This window comes from Dromiciops gliroides, chromosome 2, assembly GCF_019393635.1.
Source record: "Dromiciops gliroides isolate mDroGli1 chromosome 2, mDroGli1.pri, whole genome shotgun sequence".
NCBI lineage: Eukaryota > Metazoa > Chordata > Mammalia > Microbiotheria > Microbiotheriidae > Dromiciops > Dromiciops gliroides.
The window spans coordinates 228,403,377-228,427,940 of record NC_057862.1 but is presented as its reverse complement, the minus strand read 5'-3'; the positions used below and the strand labels follow the sequence as shown (position 1 = coordinate 228,427,940).

The following is a 24,564-nucleotide window of genomic DNA, read 5'->3' as shown; positions in this document are numbered from 1 at the left end:
TTCAATCACTGAAGTAACAGAGTTCAAAGAAAATAAAACCCAAGAAAATAGAATGATAGTTATCTAACAGACTAACTGAAGACTAAATTGTGGCCAATAGCTATGAATTGATGTGAAAATAATGACAAATGAAATTCAGATATAACAAATATTAATTATTGCCCATTATTTTCAAGGCATTGTGCTAGACACAAAGAGATACAAAGTTAAATTTGATACAGTCTCCATTCTCAAGGATCTTAGTGGAGAAGGACAAGCATGAGGGAAGTACTAAAGTAAGGCACAAGCAATGTGCTAATGAGGGTATGTATGTGTGAGAGAGAGAAAGACAAGAAGGCTTCATAAAGAAAGTGTCTGAGATGAAGTCTGGAGGAAGGACTTCAGCAGATGAAGATGGAGGAGGAGGAGACAATTCATCTCAAGCATCATAAATTCCATGTAATGGAAGGAAATGGCAGAGGGCATCACAAGAGTTGGTGATGGAAAGTAGTACTTCTCTGGAATGTAGAGCATATAGGTAGGAGAAGTGATATAAACTGAAAAAAAAGGTAACACATCAACTGTTTTTTACCCCACAGGAAGTTTACAGAGACTCATCTGAAAACCATCCCCAGTGATGCATTTGCAAATCTGCCCAACATTTCCAGAATGTAAGTAATACTTTAACATTCAAAGAATAAGCTTTCATTTACCATTTTTTAAAAAGTTGTATAACATTCAAAGAAGTCGCTTATTACATAGCGCACCCCCATAAAACTACTGATTCCAAATAATTTAAAAGTTATGAAAATCTAATGATATTTGTCTGACTCCATGTTCCCATCTTTCTTATTATGACTAGAGATATATGGCATTTCTAATGTTTTTTTAATATTGTAATTAACTAAGCTTTGAAAATGAAAAATTAATTCAAATTAATTTAGTCCTTAGACTTTCAAAACATCCCTTAAAATGAATGGAATTTCCTAGATAGATGGATAGAATCAAACTCTAGTAACCAACAGTTACCTACCACCTAAAGAGATTTTTCTACCTCTTTCGTTTATCTCATATTCCAATCAAATCCTCCTCAAAATTTCAATTTAAAAAAGGTAAAATTTTAGCTTGCTAACTTTTAAGAATATGCAGCAACGTTCATTAAGTAATGCAATAGTTAAAGGCCTAGTATTTTGTTGATGTGAGCATTCTTTCTACCAATGCAGCATCTCCCAGCCTATGGCCAAAAAATTCTTCTGTGAGTGGTCAACAAGTCTCTCTGAGCTTAGATTGGTCTTAAAATGAAATACAGTATTCATCTATGCCCTTATTTGATGTTTTTTCAGCTTGATAGAATCTATAAGGGCACGGAGTCCACTGATAGTCTTTGAAAACGCAGTCTCTTCCAGTTCACAATAAGATGTCAGAAAAGGAATTTAGTGGAGGAAATATGAAAATTGCAAAAAAAAAACAAATGGGAGGGGGGCAGCTAGGTGGCACAGTGGATAAAACACTGGCCCTGGATTCAGGAGGACCTGAGTTCAAATATGGCCTCAGACACTTGACACTTACAAGCTGTGTAACCCTGGGCAAGTCACTTAACCCTCACTGCCCTGCAAAAACAAACAAAAAAATGTAAAAAAAAAGAATAAATATAACAGCAAGACATTGGGGCAGCTAGGTGACACAATGGATAGAGTGCTGGGCCTAGAATAAAGAAGACTCATCTTCCTGAGTTCAAATCTGCCCTCAGACACTTATTAGCTGTGTGATCCTGGAGACAGTTAACCCTGATTGATTCAGTTTCCTCATCTGTAAAATGAATTGGAGAAGGAAATGGCAAGCCACTCTAGTATCTTTGCCAAGAAAACCTCAAATGGAGTCACAAACAATTGGACACAACTAAACAACAAAAACAACAAAAATAGCATGACTTGGGTCACATTTAATTGTGACGTTACTACTCTCTTCCATTCAACCCAATTCAATAAACACTTATAAAGTACTTGCTATGTTCCAGGTATTATTCTAAGTGTTGTGGATACAAAAAAGAGAAAAAGACAGCCCCCCCCCCCAAAAAGACAGTCCCTGACCTCAAGGAGTTTACAATCTAAGCCTACTGATCTTAGGTTGCCTGCCAGACACTTAAATTTGGGTTCTGAACTATTTTATAGAAGATCTACAGGACATGACAAGGATATAAGTCTCATGACTTTGATTAATTGATTCAATAGAGATGTTTTTACCTGATAAAGCTATCATGGCTAGAGTATTTCATTAGTTACTTTAAGTGGAATGAAATGACTGATTGTCCTTCTACCCTTCCCCTTTTCAATGAAGCACTGTGTTAGAGTTCGAGGTGATACAGAAGGCATAGGAATACATTGTAAGAAAGCAAGAATGGAATATTATATTGTAAAATAAAAAATATAATTAAAATAAAACTCATGTAAAGTCCTTAACTTGGAGTCCAACATTTTACTTCCTTTTTAGGCAGAACTCAACAATTTTGGGTTAATTTTTGAAACCATTGACCTTCCAGATTTATTTGAGTTAGCCCTATATCCTATCCTATCTCTTCTTTCTAACTATTGTAAAATTCCTGATAATAGGCTGGTGCCTGGTTGTACAAACCTTAGCATTTTTTTTTCTTCACTAAATTCCTGGTCACCAATCCCTTGTAAATCACCCCATCACAAAATATCACAGAGGATCTATTCTAGCCCATGGCTCTGTATCATCCTGGTGAAAGGACAGAAGGTCCCTCACAATAGGGATATGGATAAGGCTTCTAATCAGACATTCTCTATATGGTAATTTCTAGGCCTTTTGAGATTGAAACTGAAATTTAAAGAAAAATCACCCCAAGTCCTCTCCATCTACTCTTAAATCTTCTGTCATCTACTCCATGGATGACTACAAGGCCATTCAACTTTCTTGGGCCTAAAATTCCTCCTCTGTAAAAATGAGGGGGTTGGATCAGATAGCCTTGAAGTTCCTTTCAGCTCAATCTATGATTCTATGATGTTTAATCCTACGAGGCAGCTAGGTAGCTCAATGGATAGAGCACTAAGCCTGGAGTCAGGATGATCTGAGTTCAAATACAGTCTTAAACACTAGTTGTGTGACCCTGAGCAAATTACTTAACCTCGGTTTGCCTAAGTTTCTTCTACTGTACAGAGGATAATAATAACACCTATTGTTGTGAGGAACAAATGATAATATTTGTAAAATGTCTGGCACATAGTAGATGCTTACTAAATACTTGTTTTTTCCTTTCTGTGAGATCTGCCTCACCAAGATAGCTTCCTGAGATTAACTCCAAGCCCCAAATTCAAATATCCTTAAACAATTGAAAAAAGAGATGAGCTAAAAAAAAAAAAGAAGAAGAAGAAAGAAAGAAAAAGAAAAGAGATGAGCTGGCTCAATGTGTGAGGGGTGAGGGGGTGGAGGAATAACCTGACAAATGGAATAAGGCAATTCCAAAATAGTTGGGCACCTTTTCCCCCTCCCAAGAAGGCAGTCTATAATCCCCACCTTTCCCACATTAAGAAGAAGGGGAAAGAAACCTAGAGGAAGAGAAAGATAAAGGAAACAGAAAGGGGAGAATGAGATAGCTTGCTCCCTCCTGTAAAGTAATGTAACTTTCTGATTTGGAATTCTCTACTCTAAACTATGCTAGGGATGTATGTAGTGCCATCTTCTTTTTATTAGAGAACTGCAAAACACCTGTAGGAAATATCAATCAATGAAAAAGCATTTATTGTGTCTGTACTATGTACAGGCTCTGTACTAAGTCCTGAGAATGCCAAGAAAGACGAAAACATGGTCCCTGCCCTCCAAGAGTTTACATTCTAATTCTAAGGACAACATGTAAATAACTAGATATACACAAGCATATACAGAGTAGGTAAGAGGTAGCTCAGAGATGGAAAGCTCTAGCAATCGAAGGGTGAAGGACCAAGAATGGCTTCCTGCCAAAGATAAAGTTTGATCTGAGACTTAAAGGAACCCAGGGAAGCTAAGAAACAGAGGTGAGAAGAGAAGACATTCCAGGCATGGTGGGGTGGGGTTGGGGGTACACAGCCAGTGTAAAGGCACAAAAATGGTTACAACCAGATCAAAGGGTGTGGCAAGAGAAATTATATGTAAGAAGACTGGAAATGTAGGGAAGGGGCCAGGTTATGAAGAGTTTGGAATGACAGAGAGTACTTTGTATTTGATCCTATAGGTAATAGGGAACCACTGGAGCCTGAGATGCCTAAGGAACATCCAAATATCCAAAAGACAGTTGGCAATGTGGGACTAGAGCTCAGGAGAGAGTAGGGTTAGATAAGTAAAGCTTGAGAATCATCTGCATGAAGATTATAATTGAGCTCATGGGAACCAGATGAGATCAAAAAGGACGACAACGACAAACTAGTGTTTGTTGAACTGGTACGTTGGTTCTCTATTCTTTATGAATAGTCGGCTCAAGGGAAGATCAGGGATGAAAAATCTGCTGAGATGTTTTCGGTTACTTCCCATGTTTGGACACAACTCATATTCCCCAAGACCAGAAAACCTTCTCTCGCCCATCTGGAGAGACAGGTGGGATGGTTTCCTGGGACTCCAACAAAGGTGGATATGATCTTTTCTGCTGTCCTTTTTATTACAGGGAAGAGTAGCTCCAAATCCCTGCAACTCTCGTCATTTGCCAACCCAGTCTGGTATTGAAGGAGACACAGGAACCCCTCCAGGCTAAAATCTGGACTTAGAGTAAGGTCTTCCCAAAGTGCTGACTCATTCCATACAAGCATTTGAATCTCCAAACCCAGTCTCTGTCTCCACTGTCTGTCTCACATCCTTAACTTCAATGGCCTGTAACTCAGGAGTTTCAGGGTTTCCCAATTCCCCCTCTGGACTTGGAGAGGTTATTTCCAGAGTCTTAAAAGGATAAGGGGATGTAGGATCCATGGTATTTTTAAAGGATATTCCTATTCTTCCTATGGGGTCAGTTCCTCCTTCTGATGCCCATATATTGAATCCATATGTTACAAAGGTCAGTCTATTTGGGTCATATTGTTCTTTTTGATACTCATCTCCCTGGATACTTCCCTTAGTGTTATAAATTGGTTCTGGGCACATGTATCTCTCATAATCTCTAATCCTCTGATGTACCCCCAAAATCACGGTTACACAGGGCAACCTTACAAGTATCAGATTCTACTGTTTGGACTGACACATTCCTTTTTGTCATGATGTGGTGCACTGGAATGGATTCAAGGGCATAACAGTACCCGTTCACCATTCTGGTCCCGATGGTTAGTATAAAAAGGAGTGCATGTGCCTTCCAGCAGGCCAGGGATGAGTCCTCATTCTTTCTTCTTTCCTCCCATAATACTCATCCTTTTTGCTCCTCCACTACTTGTTTTCCTGAGCAGCTCCTACTACCCCAAAATATTACCTCCCTTCCCCCTTTTTGTACCAGGCTTGGTATATTATACATTAAAGTCTTTTTCAACTTCACCCTTGGTTCATCAGATTCCTTATTCACAATCCACTGCTCATGTTTTGGCTCTGGTTTTTCTTCTGGAAAAGGTGCCCCTTTTACTTGAGAGTAGTGAGTCCAGTGTCGGTGATAAGTAACACCAGGAACAGCCCTTCCCAATCAGGTTCCAACTTGTTGCTCTTCCAGGCTCTTATCAATACCCAGTCTCCAGGCTTAAATTAGTGAGCTGGAAATTGGAGAGGAGGAGTCTGGGCTAGAAGTCCCTTCTGTTGGAGTAAAGAAATAGAGGCAGAGAGGCCAGAAATATATTCTCTGAGAAACATGTCTTTCATTTCTATTCTGGGGATCTGTTTCCCTTCCCAAGTAAGGATACCCAAATAACATCTCATATGGGGATATTTTTACATCCTTCCTAGGAGTGATTCTTATCCCAATTAATTTTTGGTTCACCTTTTCTACCTTCCCTGAGGAGGGAGGATGCCAAGGAGTGTGAAAATCCCATCTTATTTCTAAAGCTCTCATTATTGATTGCAGGGTTTGAGCAGTAAAGTGGGTCCCATTATCTGAGTCTATATTCTCCAGTCCTTACCTAGGAATGATCTGTTCTAATATCAGTTTAGCTTCTACTTGGGAAGTAGCCTTTCCTGTGGGGAAAGCCTTGACCCATCCTGTCAGGTGATCCACCAAGACTAATAGATATTTCAATTTCCCTATTGGTGGCATTTCTGTAAAATCTACCCGCATGCTCTGGAATGGTCTCAGTCCCAGGGCCCAACCCCCCAGGAATTCATTGACTTTTTACTTATTTATTTTTCAGCACATTATACAGCCCTCACTAATCTGCTTTGCAATAGTATAGATCCCAATGCATCTATACCTTCTTAATATGATATCACACATAGTCTGTACTCCCAAATGGTTCCCCTGATGCAGAGTGCTCATGAGTACTCTCATGATGGCTCTGTTAACCATTTCCCTCCCATCAGGAAGTACCCATCGCCCTTTATCCATACATTGTGCCCCTACCTCCCTGAGTTTTCCAAACACATGTACTATTCCAAAGGCATACTTTGAATTGGTATATATAGTTCCTAAGTCATTGGCCAAGCATTTTAATGCTTGATTCAAAGAATATAGTTCATAAGTTTGTGCTGACCAGTTGTTTCACAGCCTTCCACTCTCTATGACAATACCATGGTTCCCATCAATTATAGCATAAACCATTATGTCTCCTTCCCTCCACCACCCTGGAGGACCCATTTATGAACAAGTGTTTCCCTTGAGTAAGTGGGGATTCTTCTAAGTCCCCCAGAACTTTCATTTGATAAGCTATAAGGTTCAGACAATCATGCTCCAATAGATCATTGTTATCACTAACACCATGCCATAGAAAAGATGCAGGGTTCAGACAGTTTTCCACAGTGAGTACCAAGTCATCCTTTTCCAATAAAATTGCCTCATATTTCAAAATTCTAGAATCTGTAAGCCATCTCCTCGCTTTCTGGTTGAGGATTGTTCTAACTTGATGAGGAGTGCCCACCACTAGGGCTCCTCCAAATGTCAGTTTCCTGCTCTCTTTTACTAATAGGGTGGTTGCAGCTACTGCCTAGATGCATTCAGGCCACCCCCTTGCTACTAGATGTAATAATTTTGATAGGAAGGCTGCTGGTCTTTTTTGTCCTTCCCAGAATCCCTAAAGCTGTTCACCTATCTGCATCTAAAATCTGACCAAACAAGTTTGGGGACTCAGTATAACCTTGCAGGAGTACAGTCCACCTGAGCTGATACTTTCTCCCAGTATGGGGAATCTTCCCTCCTTACAAACACCTTTTGTGCTACCCTCAATAATTCCTCCAATGGCTTCTCACTCCACCCCTCGACTTTTTGTAATTTCTTATTAATATGTGGGCAAGACTTGGTTACAAAGTTTAATTTAAGCATTCCTTGTGCTAGCTGACTTTCAGGGTCCATACCTCCATACTGTCTTATCTCATCTCTTAGTCTCTCTAAAAACACCTCCCTTGCTGTATTTCAAAGGCTTTATTGAGATTCTTACCCTTAGGGACTCTTTTATTCCCTGTTTTATCAATTCCCTTAAGTTCTTCATATGATTCTAGTGATTCTCATTATTGTTATCTCACCCTGGATCTACATTTGGGAATTTCTGATCAACTGGACTACTCCACCCCCACATCCCCACCTCCACCCCTGGGGCCAGGTACATGGCACCTTTCCAAATTTTCCATTGCCACCCTTCTGATTTGCTGTCTTTCCTCCCCAGAAAATAGAATGCTCATAATTGCCATTTGACTCCTTCCAGGTATATATACTGGGACCTAAAAATTGATCAAACTGCTCCACTAATCCAATGGGGTCTTCCAATAAGGGTCTCAATTCTTTCTTTCTTTTTTTTTTTTTTTTTGCCGGGCAATGGGGGTTAAGTGACTTGCCCAGGGTCACACAACTAGTAAGTTTAAAGTGTCTGAGGTCAGATTTGAACTCAGGTCCTCCTGAATCCAGGGCCAGTGCTTTATCCACTGCACCACCTAGCTTCGTCCTCACATATACATTTAAGACTTGACATACTCAATTTTCATTAGACCCAAATTTAGGCCAAAGGACTGAACCTCTCTTGAGGGGAACCCCAGCTCATATAAGGCAATAATATCTTATCATTATCTTTTTGCATTTTCCTCTATACCTCTCAAGTTCATCCCGGCTTTCTAATTTGTCTCCCAAAGGGCTATCTTTGGGAATTTAAGGAGATATACTTTCGTCTTTTTCTGTATCACTAGAGTTGGCATTCTCCATTTTACTTAGTTCCTTCAACACAGTCTCTAATGAACCCTTTGAATTCTTGGAAACCACCCTCCCTGGCACACCGCTTGGCATGCTGATGCCTATGGACTCAAACTGCCTGGTACCCTTGGCTCACCCAATGTTTATGGATTCAAACAACCTGGCATACTGCTTGGCACCCCTGATGCCTACAGACTCAAACTGCCTGGCATTTCTCACAGAAAAGAACAGGCAGTTTCCAGATGAAGAAATCAAAGTTATCTATTGCCATATGAAAAAAAATGCTCTAAATCACTATTGATTAGAGAAATGAAAATTAAAACAACTCTGAGGTACCACCTCACACCTATCAGATTGGCTAATATGACAAAAAAGGAAAATAATAAATGTTGGAGAAGCTGTGGAAAAATTGGAACACTAATTGTTGGTGGAGTTGTGAACTGATCCACCCATTCTGGAGAGTAATTTGGAACTCTGCCCAAAGGGCTATTGGACTGTGAATACCCTTTGACCCTTTGATACCACTACCAAGTCTGTATCCCAAAGAGATCATAGAACAGGGAAAAAGACCCACATGTACAAGAATAATTATAGCAGCTTTCTTTATGGTGACAAAGAATTGGAAATCAAAGGAATGCCCATTGATTGGGGAATGACTGAACAAGCTATGGTATATGAATGTAATGGAATACTAGTCAGATTTCAGAAAAACCTAGAAAGACTTAAATGGACTGATGCTGAGTGAAGTGAGCAGAACCAGGAAAACATTGTACACAGTAATAGCAACATTGTGTGATGATCAACTATGAGAGATTTGACTCTTCTCAACAGTGCAACATCCAAGACATTCCAAAGAACTCATGATGGAAAATGTTCTCCACATCCAGAAAAAAGAACTGTGGATTCTGAATGCAGATTTAACCATACTGTTTCTATATTTTTGGTTTTTTTTTTCCTTTTGAGGTTTTTCCTTTTTGTTCTGATTCTTTCAACATTATTAATGCAGAAATATGTTCAATGTGATTATAAATATATAACCTATATCAGCTTGTTTTCTGTCTTGGAGAGTGGGAAGGGAAGGGAGGGAGAAAAAATTTGAAACTAAAAATCTTATGAAAACAAATGTTGAAAACTATCTTTATGTGTAACTGGAAAATAATAAAATACTTTTCATGATTAAAAAATAATTTGCCTGGAGAAACATGGTATGTATTAGAGTCAGGATTTGAACCCAAATCTTCCTAACTTTAAGGCCAGTCTTCTATCCATCAATAATAATAATAATAATAATAATAACAATAATAATAATCACTAGCATTTATATAGCTCTCTAAGGTTGACAAAACACTTTATAAATATTATTTCAATTATCCTCACAACAACTCTGAGAGGAAGATAATATAATTATCCCCAATTTACAGATGAAGAAACTGAGGATGAGAGATTAAGTGATTTGCCCAGGGCCACACAAAAGTGTCTGACTCAAATTTGAATTCAGGTCTTCCTGACTCCAGGTCCAGCACTCTATTCACAGTGCCACCTAGAAGCCTCATATATGCTTTTCCTGTTCTTCAGTTCATATTAAAACTGTCCTAAATTTCTGAGGGCAAAACAAACAAACAAACAACAAAAAAAAAAAACATTACCTCAATGGCCAACTTTCTAGTGATGAGTGAATTTCTCTGAACTTTGATAGGCTACTCTTCAGTGGACAGACATTACAAAGCCTGTACTTAAAGGATCCATTGGAACTTACATGGTGGATTTCCATTTTCATGTACTATCATTTTTTTTATTGCACTGTTATAGAAATCCTTGTTTTGTTCTGTGAATTGAAAATAATTTAAAAAAAAAAGGATGTGATGGATATACAAATAAAAGACAATAGCAAGTATTTGTCAAAGACCACTTGTGTGTAGAGCTCTATGCTTAGCACTGGAGGAGATAAAAAATTAGGTAAGACCTGTTCCCTGCCTTCAGGCAGTTTACTCTAGTAAAGGAGTATACACCAGTACAGATAACTATGATACACAGAATTCATTACATTAGATGATGAGTGATTTTTCAAAAATCTATTTTATTTTTAGGTCCATATTTTTTCCCTTCCTGACCCTCTCTCCCTTCCTTCCCCATCCCCCAATTGAGAAATATTGAATGTTTTAAAGCAAAAATGCTCAGTGAGACTTAAATATGATCTTGGCATAAGAGATTATGGAATTACTAGGACTGTGTGTGTGTGTGTGTGCGCGTACGAGCATGTATCCTATATTAAAGTTGACTTATATCTGGAGTTCTTGGCTCATAGGTTACCCATAAATTAATAGTTTATTTTCACTTCATAACTATTTATTTCCCTTTTTGTCTTATATTTTTGTGGTGTTTAGCTACTTATCCATAGATGTAACTCTACAAAGACTGGAGGCCCATTCATTCTACAATTTGAGTAAGATGACTCATATGTAAGTATAACAAAATTTACTTGAAAACAAGCCATGTCCTCAAATACTTAATAGGGATAATGTCTCAAATTATGGTGAGCATCATAACTTACTGTTGGTCAACTGAAACAAAAGTTTAGTCTAAACAGGCAGTGTCTCCATTGCAGAGATGTCCATTATAGAAATGAAATCTTTATGAAATGTTTGCTGGGGTCAGGGAGATAGTTCTTGAATTTTAATTTAGAACATTTGAATTAGTTTAGTCACTTTAAAAATCACTTTAATTTACCCTCATTAGAAGCATAGGAGTTAGAACTGGAAAGGATATTTAAGTATATTTAGGCCAAATTTCTTATTTTGCAGGTTGGGAAATTGAGTTCAGAAAAGTGAAGTGACATGTACAAGGTAACCTATATAAGAAGGAGAGGAGTTGGTATTAAAATCTAAATGCTTGAGCTCCAAATCCATAATATCAAGCTACTTTCTATAACATTTTTTAAAGTAGCTGGGAGGCTCAGTGGATAGAACATGGGGCCTGGAGTCAGGAAGATCTTTTTTTGTTTTTTGGGGTTTTTTTGGTGAGGCAATTGGGGTTAAGTGACTTGCCCGGGGTCACACAGCTAGTAAGTGTTAAGTGTCTGAGGCTGGATTTGAACTCAGGTCCTCCTGAATCCAGGGCCAGTGCTCTATCCACTATGCCACCTAGCTGCCCTGAGTCAGGAAGATCTTTATCCAAATATGACTTCAGACACTTCTGAGCTATGTGAACCTGGACAAGTCACTTAACCTCTGCTTGCCTCAGTTTCTTCATCTGTAAAATGGGATAATAATAGCACCTACCTCCCAAGGTTGTTGTGAGGATCAAATGAGATAATAATTATAAGGTGCTTAGTACAATTCTTGGCTTGTAGTAAATGCTATATAAATATTAGCTATTATTTACAGCACATTTTATAAAATATTTTAGTTATCTTAGGGGTTGGGTTTTGGTTTTTTTTTTTTTTTGGCCTTTACCAAACATTGTTTCAGCCCTTTTTTCCCAAAGCTCTCTGACCTCAGATACAAGCAGAACCCATTATTTTTGGTTCTGACTATTCTTTGGACTACTAGCATTTTTTTAAACTGTCTGCTAAGTGTGTTTCAGTACCTATACTGGTATTTATATGCCAAAAAAAGAAAGGTAAATAAAATGGATGTTGTGTAAGAGTAAACAGCTTACCAGATTTATTTAATTATTAAGACATTTGTAGAAGAAAATAAATTACCAATGGATGTAAAACCCAGACTGAGAATAGCTTAGGTACAAAAGCTTGTGAGTATAGGAGGGAGACTTCACCATACTTTGAGCTTAGAATCATTAAAAATTGGGCATGTGTATCTCCTAAGCTATGACACTATGAAAGACCCAATACCATAAAGATTTAATTATATTTGTATTCTGATGAATTGCTCTCAGAAGAACCTTTAGAATGGACTTTTTAAAAGTACAAATAAATAGGAGAATTATAACTTTTTAGGTCCTTGGTGAAATGAATAAATCATGTCGTGCAATATAAAAGTGCTGTGATTATCTGGGGTAAATAAATTGAATGTCTTAAAACTGAGGGTTATGGATTATAGATTCTAGGTTCAACTGAGGCCTGGCATATCGTAGTCACTTAATAAATGTTTATTGACTGATTGACAATAAATATAAAACAGTTCCAGTAATGTTTTTTAAAATGTGAAAATGTGAATACACCTCACAGAGAGCTCGGATTTACAGAATTTTAAAACACAATCTCTCTCATGATGTGTTCTGCAATTGCAAATGTTTTCTTGAATCTTTTCTCCAAACCCAGAGATTTGTAAACTTCCCTGAACTGACATTGGTTATGTTTATATAATTGCTAAAGTACAAGACATGCTGGGTTATAAATACTTTCTTTGGTTATATGATTATTTTATGTTCTCCTCTTACATAATGTTTTTAGAGTCTTGGTGCTAAAACAAACATGCAGTGGTGATTATCAAAGTACAGTAAAACCCTACTAATTCAAAATCTGTGATAAATCAGATAGTATGCATGAAATTCTTGGGGTTTTTTGAATTTTCAAAATCTTACTGGGCAGTAAGGAAAATTTGGCCCCCAAAAATCAGTAACTCTTTAAAACCAAGGGCTTAAGAGGCTAAAAATATAATATAAATATAAATTAAATTGGCTCAAGCAATTAATTTTTGCATATTAAAGGGCTTTAATATATTACTGGCTTACTATAATTACTTGTTATATTTATTACATATATATAATAAACCAAAGTAAAATGGTACTACTACCAAATGAAATGACTTAATTTAATGGAAAATTTCAATTTATAATAAGCCCATAATGGATTAAAATCATTTAACATGCAAAAATTAATTGATTGATATATGTACACATATATATGTATACATACATGTATGATAGGAGGTACACTTGTGATTTCATTTGTTTAGGGAATTCCCAAGAAAGTATACTCCTCCTTGCCATGCAAGTCAGCACTTTCTCTGCAATTAAAGAGTTACTTGGAGCACTGAAAAGTTAATTGACTTGCCAAGGGTCACATAAGCAGATTATGCCAAAATATGTCTAACACAGGTCTGCCTGATTTGGAGATAGCTCTCTGTCTACTATGATATATTGCCCACTCTACTATTCTTCTATTATGTTTTGTTCTGTTCTGTTTTGTTCTGTTCTACATACTATCATAATACAATATATAATATTCCTTTATATTATATTATACTATTACATAATATATAATTTGTTATCATATCATATTCTATTCTATCCCTAACATTATATTATGTTATGTTATGCAGTTATTTTGTTACATTATGTTATATTAGATTCAGCACTCAAAACTTCCTATCACAACAAAGATTCTATAATTCAGATTTTTTTACTAACACTATGTCTGGATATATGTATATGCACACACACATATCATCACTTGGAAAATTATATTAAAGAATGATTAATGACTAACATTTATATAGCACCAAAGTTTGCAAAGCTCTTTATTCATTTTATCATTTCATCCTAACAACTCTATGACATAAGAAATGCAAATATAATTATTATCTTCCATTGAATATATAAGGAGATAACTTCAAGAAGTGAAATGACTTGCGCATAGTCACAGTTACTAATAAGTGATAGAATCATACCTCAAATCCAGGTTTTTTGACTAGTAGTCAATTCATTTCATGACAATTCTTTCCAATTAGTTAAAATTTGTTTTTTTGGTAACATCTAGCACAAGGTATGCTGCATAATAGGTGAAAAAATAAATAGGTATCTGTGGTGTAGTGGGGAAAAGCCCCATATCTGAAGTCAGAAAATCTTGGTACATTTCTTATCTATTCCATTCATTATCTGTGTGGCTTTGGCCAAGTCATTTAACTTCATTAGTTCTCAACATTTTTAATTGCAAAGTGCAGAATTAGTGCCAAAATTCCTTAAAATACATCTAAGGACCCTTCTAGTCTAGGTGCTACAAATTTAAATTACCTTTTGGGGCAGCTAGGTGGCACAGTGGATAGAGCACCAGCCCTGGATTCGGGAGGACCTGAGTTCAAATCCAGCCTCAGACACTTAACACTAGCTGTGTGACCCTGGACAAGTCACTTAACCCCAATTGCCTCACACACACAAAAAATTAATTACCTTTAAAAAAACATGTTGTTATGCCTTGCAGATAGTAGGTGCTTAATAGACAGGTACTGAATTGAATTATTCGTGTATTGAATACACATGTATTGAATATTGAAGGTCAGATTGACCTTCCCACTATTCTGAATGGAATGCTTTAAAAAGAAAACAAAGTATGTAAGTTTGAGAAATACAGTGCCTGGTTAATGACTTCGGTGTTCATTTTGTAACTAATGGTCTTTTGGCTGGTTTCTTTTTTAAAAACAACTTCCAAAGCCATTTTTACATTTGTTTTGTTTTTCACTTAAGATACTGTAAGATTATCCAGTGCTTATTAAAGTTTGATACTAATTGCACTGTTTGAGCAGGTGCTATTCAAGTTTATCCCACACAGCTCTGGGCCTGGTGCATTGTCTTGTTCTGAAATTTTCTCTAGTTACAGTTTCTCTTAACTGTCAGTTCACCCCCACCCTTGCCTGGAATCTGGAATCTCAGTTCAACTTCATTACTTCCATCAATTTAGCAACACAAGCCAAACTGAAGTGGAACAATTCAGGGTCAATTAAATCATTTAGAGGAACAATATCACTAGAGAACATTTTTTCTTAATTGTTGTACCCCTACCTAGCTAATGATTTCTAGTACTCCATCTCTTCTTTTTAATCCTTTCCTATATATTCCTCTTTATTCTCTCCCCAACTCCATTTTTTCCAGGATTATAATTCACCATCAGGCTTGATGGATTTATATTCCTGCCACAATGCTGATTTCACTGGGCAAGTAGATTTCTCAAGAGGCTTGTTCTTGGCTCTTCCTGGGGTTTAGGATGGATATTTGGAAAGAAAAAGAGACTGTAGACTCTGATGTTTGATTAAATCAACAAACTATGCCAAATTAGTCTGCTGATTTGCAGTAATCCTGCCCCTTAGACAGTGAACAGTGTTACATTGTCTGAATTTCTATTTTATTTTAAATTAAATGAAAAACTAAAGAGTAACATATTTAAAAGTTCTTATGCAAAGCTCTCTTTTCTCAGAATAAGAATATAGGGAAATAATAGGGAAGAATTAATAAAGTATAGTAGGAGTGATCAAGCAGGTGCTTTCTCTGGTGTTTTCCTGTTTTAGAATTAAGTAATGTTAAAGGCAAATAGGTAATACAGTATGTAGAGGACTAACTTTGAGTCAGAAAGACCTGAGTCTGAATCCTACCTTAGACCCTTACTGTGTGACCCTGGGTAAGTCATTGAATCTCAGCCTAAGTTTTCTCATAAGTAAAATGGAGATGGGGACAGCTAGGTGGCACAGTGGATAAAGCCTTGGCCCTGGATTCAGGAAGACCTGAGTTCAAATCTGACCTCAGACACTTGACACTTACTAGCTATATGACCCTGGGCAAGTCACTTAACCCTCATTGCCCCACAAAAAAAAAAAAGTAAAATGGAGATAAAAATAGAGTCTATCCCATAAGGTTGTCATGAGGATCAAATATGAGATGTATATAAAGTGCTTTGCAAACTTGAAAGCAATATAATAATATTAATAATGATGATGACAATTATATGACAATAATTATGATCATCCTCATTATTGTTGTTGTTTTTATGACAGAAAGGATCTTGGAGATTATCCAGTCCAACGTTCTTATTTTACAGATGAATAAACCAAGATTCAGAACGTTTTTTTTTTTCTTTTTTTACTTTGTGTGTGTGTGTGTGTGTGTGTGTGTGTGTGTGTGTGTGTGTGTTTTGCGGGGAATGAGAGTTAAGTGATTTGCCCAAGGTCACACAGCTAGAAAGTATCAAGTGTCTGAGAATATATTTGAACTCAGGTCCTCCTGAATCCAGGGCTGGTGATTTATCCCCTGCTCCATGTAGCTGCCCCTCAGAAAGGTTTTGATGCATAAGCCAATAGCCAGTATTAGCCAGTTGGTTCAAGGAGTCTTAGAACTTCAAGTTCAGTCTTCTTTCCAATGTACTTAGACAAGAGGGACCATGTTTTCTATTTCTTTTCTTTTATAGCACGTAAGCATGTAGGTGCTTAATAACTTTGATAGAAATGTAAAAAATAGATTGTGTGTCTCTGCCATCTTCCATCCCTCTATACTATGTAAATGGTTATGGAGTGAAGGAGTTGAGAGCTTTGAAGAGGATAGATAGGCAGCTCTTATGTGCTGTGAAATCAAGACTAGATATAAGTGCAGGAATTCCTTATTCTTGATTGAGAAAGGAAGCTGATCTGATTTCGATGAGATAAATGTCCATTTAAGCATTGTTCTATAGGTAGATAGTTCCTCTATATCGGATTAATGTTTTGAAGAGGGATAAGGTGAGTTGAGATGGTTTGGGATATTGGACTAGGACAGGAGTTGTTCATCTTTTTTTATGTCTTGGACTCTTTGGGTAGTCTAGTGAAACTTCTAGCCCCATTTTCAGAAAGTTTTGAAATGCACAAAAGAAAATATATAAGATCACGATGGAAACCAATTATATTGAAATATAGTTATCTAAATAATATTTTAAAAAACCAAATTCATGGGACCCAAGTTGAGAACCTTTGGGTTACTTGGTGATAGACCAGTATTCAAATGCAGGCACCCCTTTTCTGGCCTTTCATCGTAGTGTAGAGAAAGAACACAGGCACGGGTACAGGGAGACAGAGGAATCTTATACCGATGGAGTTGGAAGCACAAATGATCTAGTCCGATCCCAGCTGGAACAGAGCCCCTGTCTTAAAACATCCCTGACAAGTGGATGACCTGTCTCCACTTGAAAATGTCCCATGTGAGTAAACTCATTAGCTTCCAAGGTAACTCATTCCGCTTTTTGACAACTCTCATTATTAGGAAGTTTTCCCGAAAACTCCATTGCTTTCACTCTTTAGTTCCTAGTTCTGTCCTAGGAATCCAACCAGAACAAATTTAAATTTTCTTCTTCAAGGCAGCCTTTCAAATACAGGAAGATAGGTATCATATTTCCTCAATGTCTCTTTTCTCCAGCATGAACTCTATTCCCATTCCTTCAACTGATCCTTGTGTGGCATAGTTCCTACTCCTCTCTCTACCCTAATCCCTTTCCTCTGTATATACTCCAGTTTGTCAATATCCTTCCTAAAATGTAACATCCAAAACTGAACACAACACTCCAGTTGTGGTTAGACCAAGGCAGAGTACAGCAGGATGGTCACCTTCCTTGTTCTATACTCTACAACTCTATGAATACAGATTAATTAGCTTTTCCAGTTTATGTGGGAAAAAAATGTTGATTCATACTGTGCTTTCAGTTTACTAAAATGATCAAATCCTTTTCAGAAAACTATTATTTAGTCATTCCTTCCCCCAGTCTGTATTTATATAGTTGATTTGTTTTGGACCTAACTACAGGACTTTTAAATTTATGTCTATTAAATCACCTCATTCAATTCCTTCCTGTTAAGAATTTTTGGATCCTGAATTTGTTGTCCTGAATGCTAACTATCCCTTCTAGCTTTGTGCCAATTGAAAATTTTGTTGTTTAAAGCATTTAATTTCTCTTCCTCACACCTCCACTCACTGAGAAAAAAAAAAAGAAAACCCCTAAGTATGCTATCTGTGTTTACTTCTAGTAATTGATAGAAATGTTGAAAAAACATGGGGTAAAGAATATATCAATTAGGGGCAGCTAGGTGGCACAGTGGATAGAGCACCAGCCCTGGAGTCAGGAGTACCTGAGTTCAAATCCGGCCTCAGACACTAAACACTTACTAGCTGTATGACCCTGGGCAAGTCACTTAACCCCAATTGCATCACTAAAAAAAAAAAAAAGAATATATCAATTATGCAATCAAATAGAGCCCTCCCTTCATATTGACATCTATTCACTAAAAACTATTCAGTCAGTCAATAAATATTAAGCATCTACTATGTACTGGTCACTGTGCTAAGTGGGGAATACGAAATTTTGAGAATACAAAAGAAAATTAAAACCGCCCCATCCTTCAAGGAGCTTATAGTGTAATGAGAGATGACAACACAGAAAAAGAAGCTGAAAGAGGAGAGGGGAGGGGAAGAGAGAATTTACCTGGCACAGAAGCATGATGGAGAAGTTCAAAAAAGTATGGCCATGTGAGAAATAAAGAGATGGTTGGCTTGGATGCCCTTCTTAAAAACAGGTTTGGGGAGGAACTTATTTCTCTGCCCTCCAATCAGAAGGGCAAAGGGTACTACTGAGGTTTGAGTACCAAGATCAATTTGATCTTTATCAAATTGAACGATGAGGTTCTTGGGGGCATAACGGAGAGAGCCAGAGAAGTGAAGGAAGGGATGGGGTAGAGAAATAAAGAGGGAAATGAACTGTTCTTCCTATCTGGTCATTCAATCAATGATCTCACTACAGTATATAATAAATCTAGCCTCCGTCTTGCTTATGGGGATATTGTCCAAGATATAATCAAATGCCTTGCTGAAATTAAGGTGTACCACATCTGTGGTATTTCCCTGAATTGTTAGAGTAATAACATTATTGAAAAAGGCAATCTGGTGAGTCTGGCATGACATGTTCTTTCTGAACTCTTGCTGGCTCTGAACTCTTACCTTTCAAAATGTTCACATGCTATCCCTTTAATAACAGATTCTAGAATTTTTGCCCTGAGTTGAAGCCAGGCTCATTGGCCTCTACTTTGCCTTTTCCCTCTTGTCTTCTTTTGAGACTGGAGACATTTGCCTGTTTCCAGTGTTGTGGCACCTTTTCAGTCTCCATGATTTTTCATATCACTGACAGTGGCTTAAGTAATCACACTACCAATTCTCATGCAAGTAAATTCTTTTTTTCTGGGCCTCAATTTCCTCATCTATAAAATGGTGGGGGGGGGGGGCCTGAACGATTTCTAAAAGTTCCCTCCATTTCTAAGATTCATATTGACTGGTTCATTCCACTTGGGATATTATGCTAAAATCATACCATTAAGTAACAAGACTCTAAGTGGAATGCACTAATTAACTCCTGAGGTATGAGGCACTGATTTTCATCACTAATAATGCAGTAAGTTCTACTATAACCAGTGCTCTGGAAAAAAGTTAATTTTATTCAAATACGATTGATATATTAGGGAACATTCTGAGCAAAACACAAATTTCGAGTTGGCTTCTGTTCAGTTTCTTCTGAGAGAGAAAAGGCAAGAACATGAAAAACTGAACCATTTTGCAGTAACTCACAAGTTGCTACCCTTCTAAAAAACCCACATCCCCAAGCAAAGATCATTTCTTTGTCAAGGTAAAGTACCATATTTAAGTTTTCCTTAAACAAAGCATCTACTATTGATATGTTAAAATCATACAGGATTAAGTGACAGATATGATTATAGAGATACTTTTGTTTATTGACTTGCTGAGTATTCACATCAAAGAAGGCAATTCTAGGAACAGAAAGCTACGCACTCAAGTAAATTGTCAGTGTTAGAGAGGATGTCTTAAGCAGAGTACAAAGTTTTCCTATCTATATCAATGGTGAATTTCACGTGAGTTGGATCCATTCTGGACAATTTGCAAAGGATATAAACAAAAATTACACAGTAAAAAAGTCTGGAGAAGTTATAATATGCATTGGTGGAGAGGAAGTATCCACACTGATAAATTCATGGATCTATCAAAATATTCAGTCTGTAACAAATAGACTTTGGTTTGTGGAAATTTGTGGAAATGCTATTTTGATAGTGAAAAAGAATTGTAAATATATAAATACCCTTTAAATAAAACTATAAGTATCATATGAGAACATATATGGGGGGTACTACCACTCTTTATGCAAGTTGCACCATCACATTTTTAAACATGATCTTTGTTCAACAAAGCATTTTCTTCACACCAATCTTTCAATATGGATGTGTCAAATTTGAAACCTGAGTAGCAGTTCACTCATCCCCTTTGAAACAACTTCATAACAAACCTTCCCTTGAACAGAGTTCCTACTTGATGCACAGTAGTGTGCAAAAGGTTTTTTTTTTCCTCTCCTCTCTTTCCTTGTCTTCCTCTCCTCCTATATCCTTTTTGGAAGACAACACAGACAAACCAATAGTAACTGATTTCTTTCCTCCAGTCAGTCAGTCAACAAGTATTTATTAAGCTCTTAGTATATACTAAGGTGACAGAAAAAGTTCAAGAGACAAAATTTCTGGATGATCAATTGTTTTATTAATTATGGCCCTGCTCTTCAGAGGCTGATTTGACCTAGCAGAAAATGAGGAAATAAGAAGGGAAAAAGCCTGGATCCCCAATATTAACGGGTCATTAATATAAGAGAGAATTATTTCTCTCACTAAGCACTAGGGACACAAAGAATGCAGCAAAGGATAATCCCTATTCTTAAGTAGCTGACAATTTGGAGAGACAACATGAAAACACCTATGTAAAAACAAGAAATATAAATGATAAATTGGAGATAATGAACAAAAAAGGAAAGCACTAGTATTAAAGGGGATCTGGAAAAGCTTTTTGTAGAAGGAATTTTAGCTGAGATTTGAAAGAAACCAGGAAAACCAAGAGGCAAAGATGAAGAGGGAGAGAATTCCAGGCATGGGGGACAGCCAATGAAAATGCCTGGAATTGGGAGATGAAACATCTCATGCAAGGAGGATATCAGCATCACTAGATCACAGAGTACATGAAATTGTTATAAGGAAATAGGTGGGGGGTACGGGGTTTGGGATAGGGATAGGGGTTGGGGTCCTTAGGAATTCCTCTTTAAAGAATTACACCCTCTTGCACACAAATACAATAGAATAAAATAATAGTTTATTTAGGGGCTAGGGAAGGGAAACCAAGAGAGAAATCCTTGGACTTTTTCTCATGGGGAAAAGGCATGGCTCAGAGCGTGGCTCTGAGATACCAATCTCCTCGATCAGGAGACAGGTAAACACTTTTATAGAGGACTGATGGGGGTGATCATCTGACTGTGGAAAGTTCCCTTATTGAGGGAGGACCATCCATCACTTGTGGTGGCTGGAGGAGTTGGGTGAGGGGTGACTGTAGATCTCGTAAGCCATCTCTCTCCTCCTCCAGGCACAAAGGCAGCAGCCACACCCGATCTTATCTCCCCAGGGGTAAGGGAGACTGGAATGAAGGGTGGTGGTCCCAGAGCTAGCTCAGTCCTGATATCTGATGCCACTTATCTGTTTAGGTGTGTCTGTCCTTTGGTTTAGTTTCTCAAGGAGAAGGTTCTTTGATGTACCCCAAAAGGAAGTAGTTTAAGAAGACTGGAGGGGCAGCTAGGTGACACAGTGGATAAAACACCAGCCCTGGATTGAGGAGGCCCTGAGTTTAAATCTGGCCTCAGACACTTGACACTTACTAGCTGTGTGACCCTGGGCAAGTCACTTAAACTTCATTGCCCCAGGAAAAAAAAACGACTGGGAAAAGTGGGAAGGGACCAGGTTATAAAGAGCTTTAAAAGTCAAATAGGGGGCAGCTAGGTGGTGCAGTGGATAGAGGACCGGCCTGGATTCAGGAGGACCTGAGTTCAAATCTGGCCTCAGACACTTAATACTTACTAGCTGTGTGACCCTGCGCAAGTCACTTAACCCCAATTGCCTCACCTAAAAAAAAAAGTCAAATAGGGTTTTTTTTATTTGATCCTTAACATGATAGGGAGTCATTGAAGATTACTGAATTAATAATTAACAGGGTCAGACCTGCAATTTGGGAAGATCAGCATGACAGTTGAGGGAAGGATAGACTCGCATGGGAAGAGATTTGAAGAAGGGAGACTAACCAGCAGGCTATTTCAATATCCATGTGTGAGGTGATGGGGGCCTGCATCAGGGTCGTTGCAGTGTTTATGGAAAGAAAGGAACCCATATGAGAGATATTCTGAAGGTAAAATTGATAGGACTTAGCAACAGATTGAATATGGGGAATAAGAGAGAGGGAGGAGTTGAGGATGACACCTAGGATTGGAGCCTGGGTGGCTAGACAGATGGTAGTATCCTCAACAGTAATAGGGAGGTTTGGAAAAGAGGAAGGTGTGTGGAAGGAAGATAACTTTGGCTTTAGACATGCTGAGTTTAAGGTGTCTACAAAACATCCAGTTTGAGATGGGCAGTTGCAGATGCTGGTCTTCAGTTTGGGATAGTAAGCCAGGATAAATAATCTGAGACTCTTGAACAGAGATGATAATGAAATCCATATGAGCTGATGAATCAAAATAGTATAGATAGAGAAGAGAATAGGAACCAGAGCAGAGGCCTGGGAGATACTCACCACTAGAGGGCATGACTTAGAAAAAAGACCACCAAAAAGACTGAGAATGGTCAATAGGCAGGAAAAGAATTAGCATGGAATAATGACATGGAAACCAAGAAAGAACCAAGTATCAAGAAGAGGGTAATCAATAGCATCGAAATCCACAGAAAGCTCAAGAAGAAGGAGGATGATAAAGTGCCAGTATATTTTTCAATGAACAGATCATTGATAAATTTGGAAAGTAATTTCAGTTGAATAATAAGGTCAGAAGCCAGACTATAGGGAATGAGAAGAAAGGAAATGGTGGCATTGACTGTAGAGGACCTTCTCAAGGAGTCTGATCACAAAAGGGAGGAAAGATAGGGGATAATATCTAATAGGGATAGATGGTATAAAAGCTATTAATATGCATGTCGAATTCCCCTAGTATGAGGGCATGATTGAAACTGAGGAAAGAAGGAAAATGTTCTGGAGGTGAGTAGACAATAGTTACCAGAAAGAATTCTGATTGGTGAGTAAAATATGTATTGAGTGAACTTAAAAAAAAAAAAAAAGAAGTTATTAAGTGATGGTTGTAGAAGGAAAGATTGGAAGTGGTAATAGGGAACAAAGAGTATTACTACTCCTCCATCTCAACCAGAGTTAACCAAGATGGCTATGTCATCAAGGGGGATTCAGGTCTCTGTGAGAGTCAGGAGATAGAAAGAGTAGGAAAGGTTTTGTTACCTAGTAAGTAAGCATTCCAGGGAGCACAGTAGAAGGATGAATAACTTTAGAATAGGACAATGGAGGAGTTGGGTTGATGGGGATGGTAATAAGGAAGATTTCTCTTTTTATTTGCTAATCTGCCACTTTTCCCCCCAGTATTTTCATGTCTTTTTCTTCTTTAGAGTTCTCATTGGCAGCTGACAGGAGAAACAGCATGTCCTTGGCTAAAACCTGGCAGAAAACTAACCAGGGCTTTGTGTATTCAAATCCCCATGGTTTTACTCCTACTACTGCTGTCCCTGAACTCTCCCATTGTATATACATACATGTGTGTATATGTATATATGTGTGTATATGTATATATGTGTGTATATGTATATATGTGTGTATATGTATATGCATATGTGTGTGTGCATGTGTGTACTTTGTGCCTCACCAAACTCTGTCTTCTGCCTCTTCCACTTCCACTTCCACTTCCACTTCCACTGTCTCTTATACAACTTTAGCACCTCCTATGAGCACTGACTCTTTTCATTGGCCTCCAGCTGCCATATTTCCCACAATGCACCTTTCACTAAAACTGATCACACTCACTTGAGCTCCACTACCACCCTACAAAGTGGATAAGAAAATATGTTTTTAAGGTTCATTTTTATAGCCAAGGAAGCTGTGGCTCAGAGATATTGTGGCCTGGCCAAGGCTGCATAGTCAGTTAAATGTCAGATGTGGGAGTAGAAACAAGCTCTCATTCATATATGGCATCTCAGTATTATATAGCATCATACCTTTCCATTGTATCATGCTAATGGGCAAGTAACCCCTATTACTCAACCCCTGGTTAATATGAACTTCTGTTAGTTAGATATGACTAATTAATACTGTTGTCATTCATATCTTCTTTGAGTTTACTTAGGGTTTTTTTTGGGGGGGGGGTGGGAAAGAGGTGTTTCTTGGCCCAAATTTAAATTTCTATCAAATTCACTTTTTTTCAGTTAAGAGAAATCTAGCTTACTTAGCTTTCAATCAAGCTCCATTATAAACCCATTTCTGGATACCTATGTGTGAAGAAATGGAAGTTTTGTCTCCTCTGAATAGGGATAAATTCAAAAGCTAATTTAATATGGGAGAGTGTATCCACAGGTGAGAGTTAACTTATAGGCTAGTTAAGAGCCTGGGAAAGTGTATTTACTGATGAGTGAATCAAGATAGAGAGATATTATCAATTAATTACCCATTTTAGTACCATAACAACTGGTAATCAAGAG

The 24,564-nt window shown here is 37.6% G+C and overlaps 1 protein-coding gene and 1 long non-coding RNA gene across 3 annotated transcripts in view; one reads left to right on the top strand and one right to left on the bottom strand.

Moving 5' to 3' along the window:
- The window catches only part of TSHR (thyroid stimulating hormone receptor), a 171,585-nt gene that overhangs the window by 96,783 nt on the left and 50,238 nt on the right, over positions 1-24,564 (top strand). The window contains exons 3-4 of the mRNA XM_043986846.1: positions 579-650; positions 10,651-10,725. Coding sequence (XP_043842781.1) covers positions 579-650; positions 10,651-10,725 — 147 coding nt within the window. The remainder of the gene's footprint in view (positions 1-578; positions 651-10,650; positions 10,726-24,564) is intronic.
- Positions 1-24,564, bottom strand: part of LOC122742545 — a 162,984-nt gene that overhangs the window by 102,620 nt on the left and 35,800 nt on the right. The gene's annotated exons all lie outside the window — the stretch shown is intronic.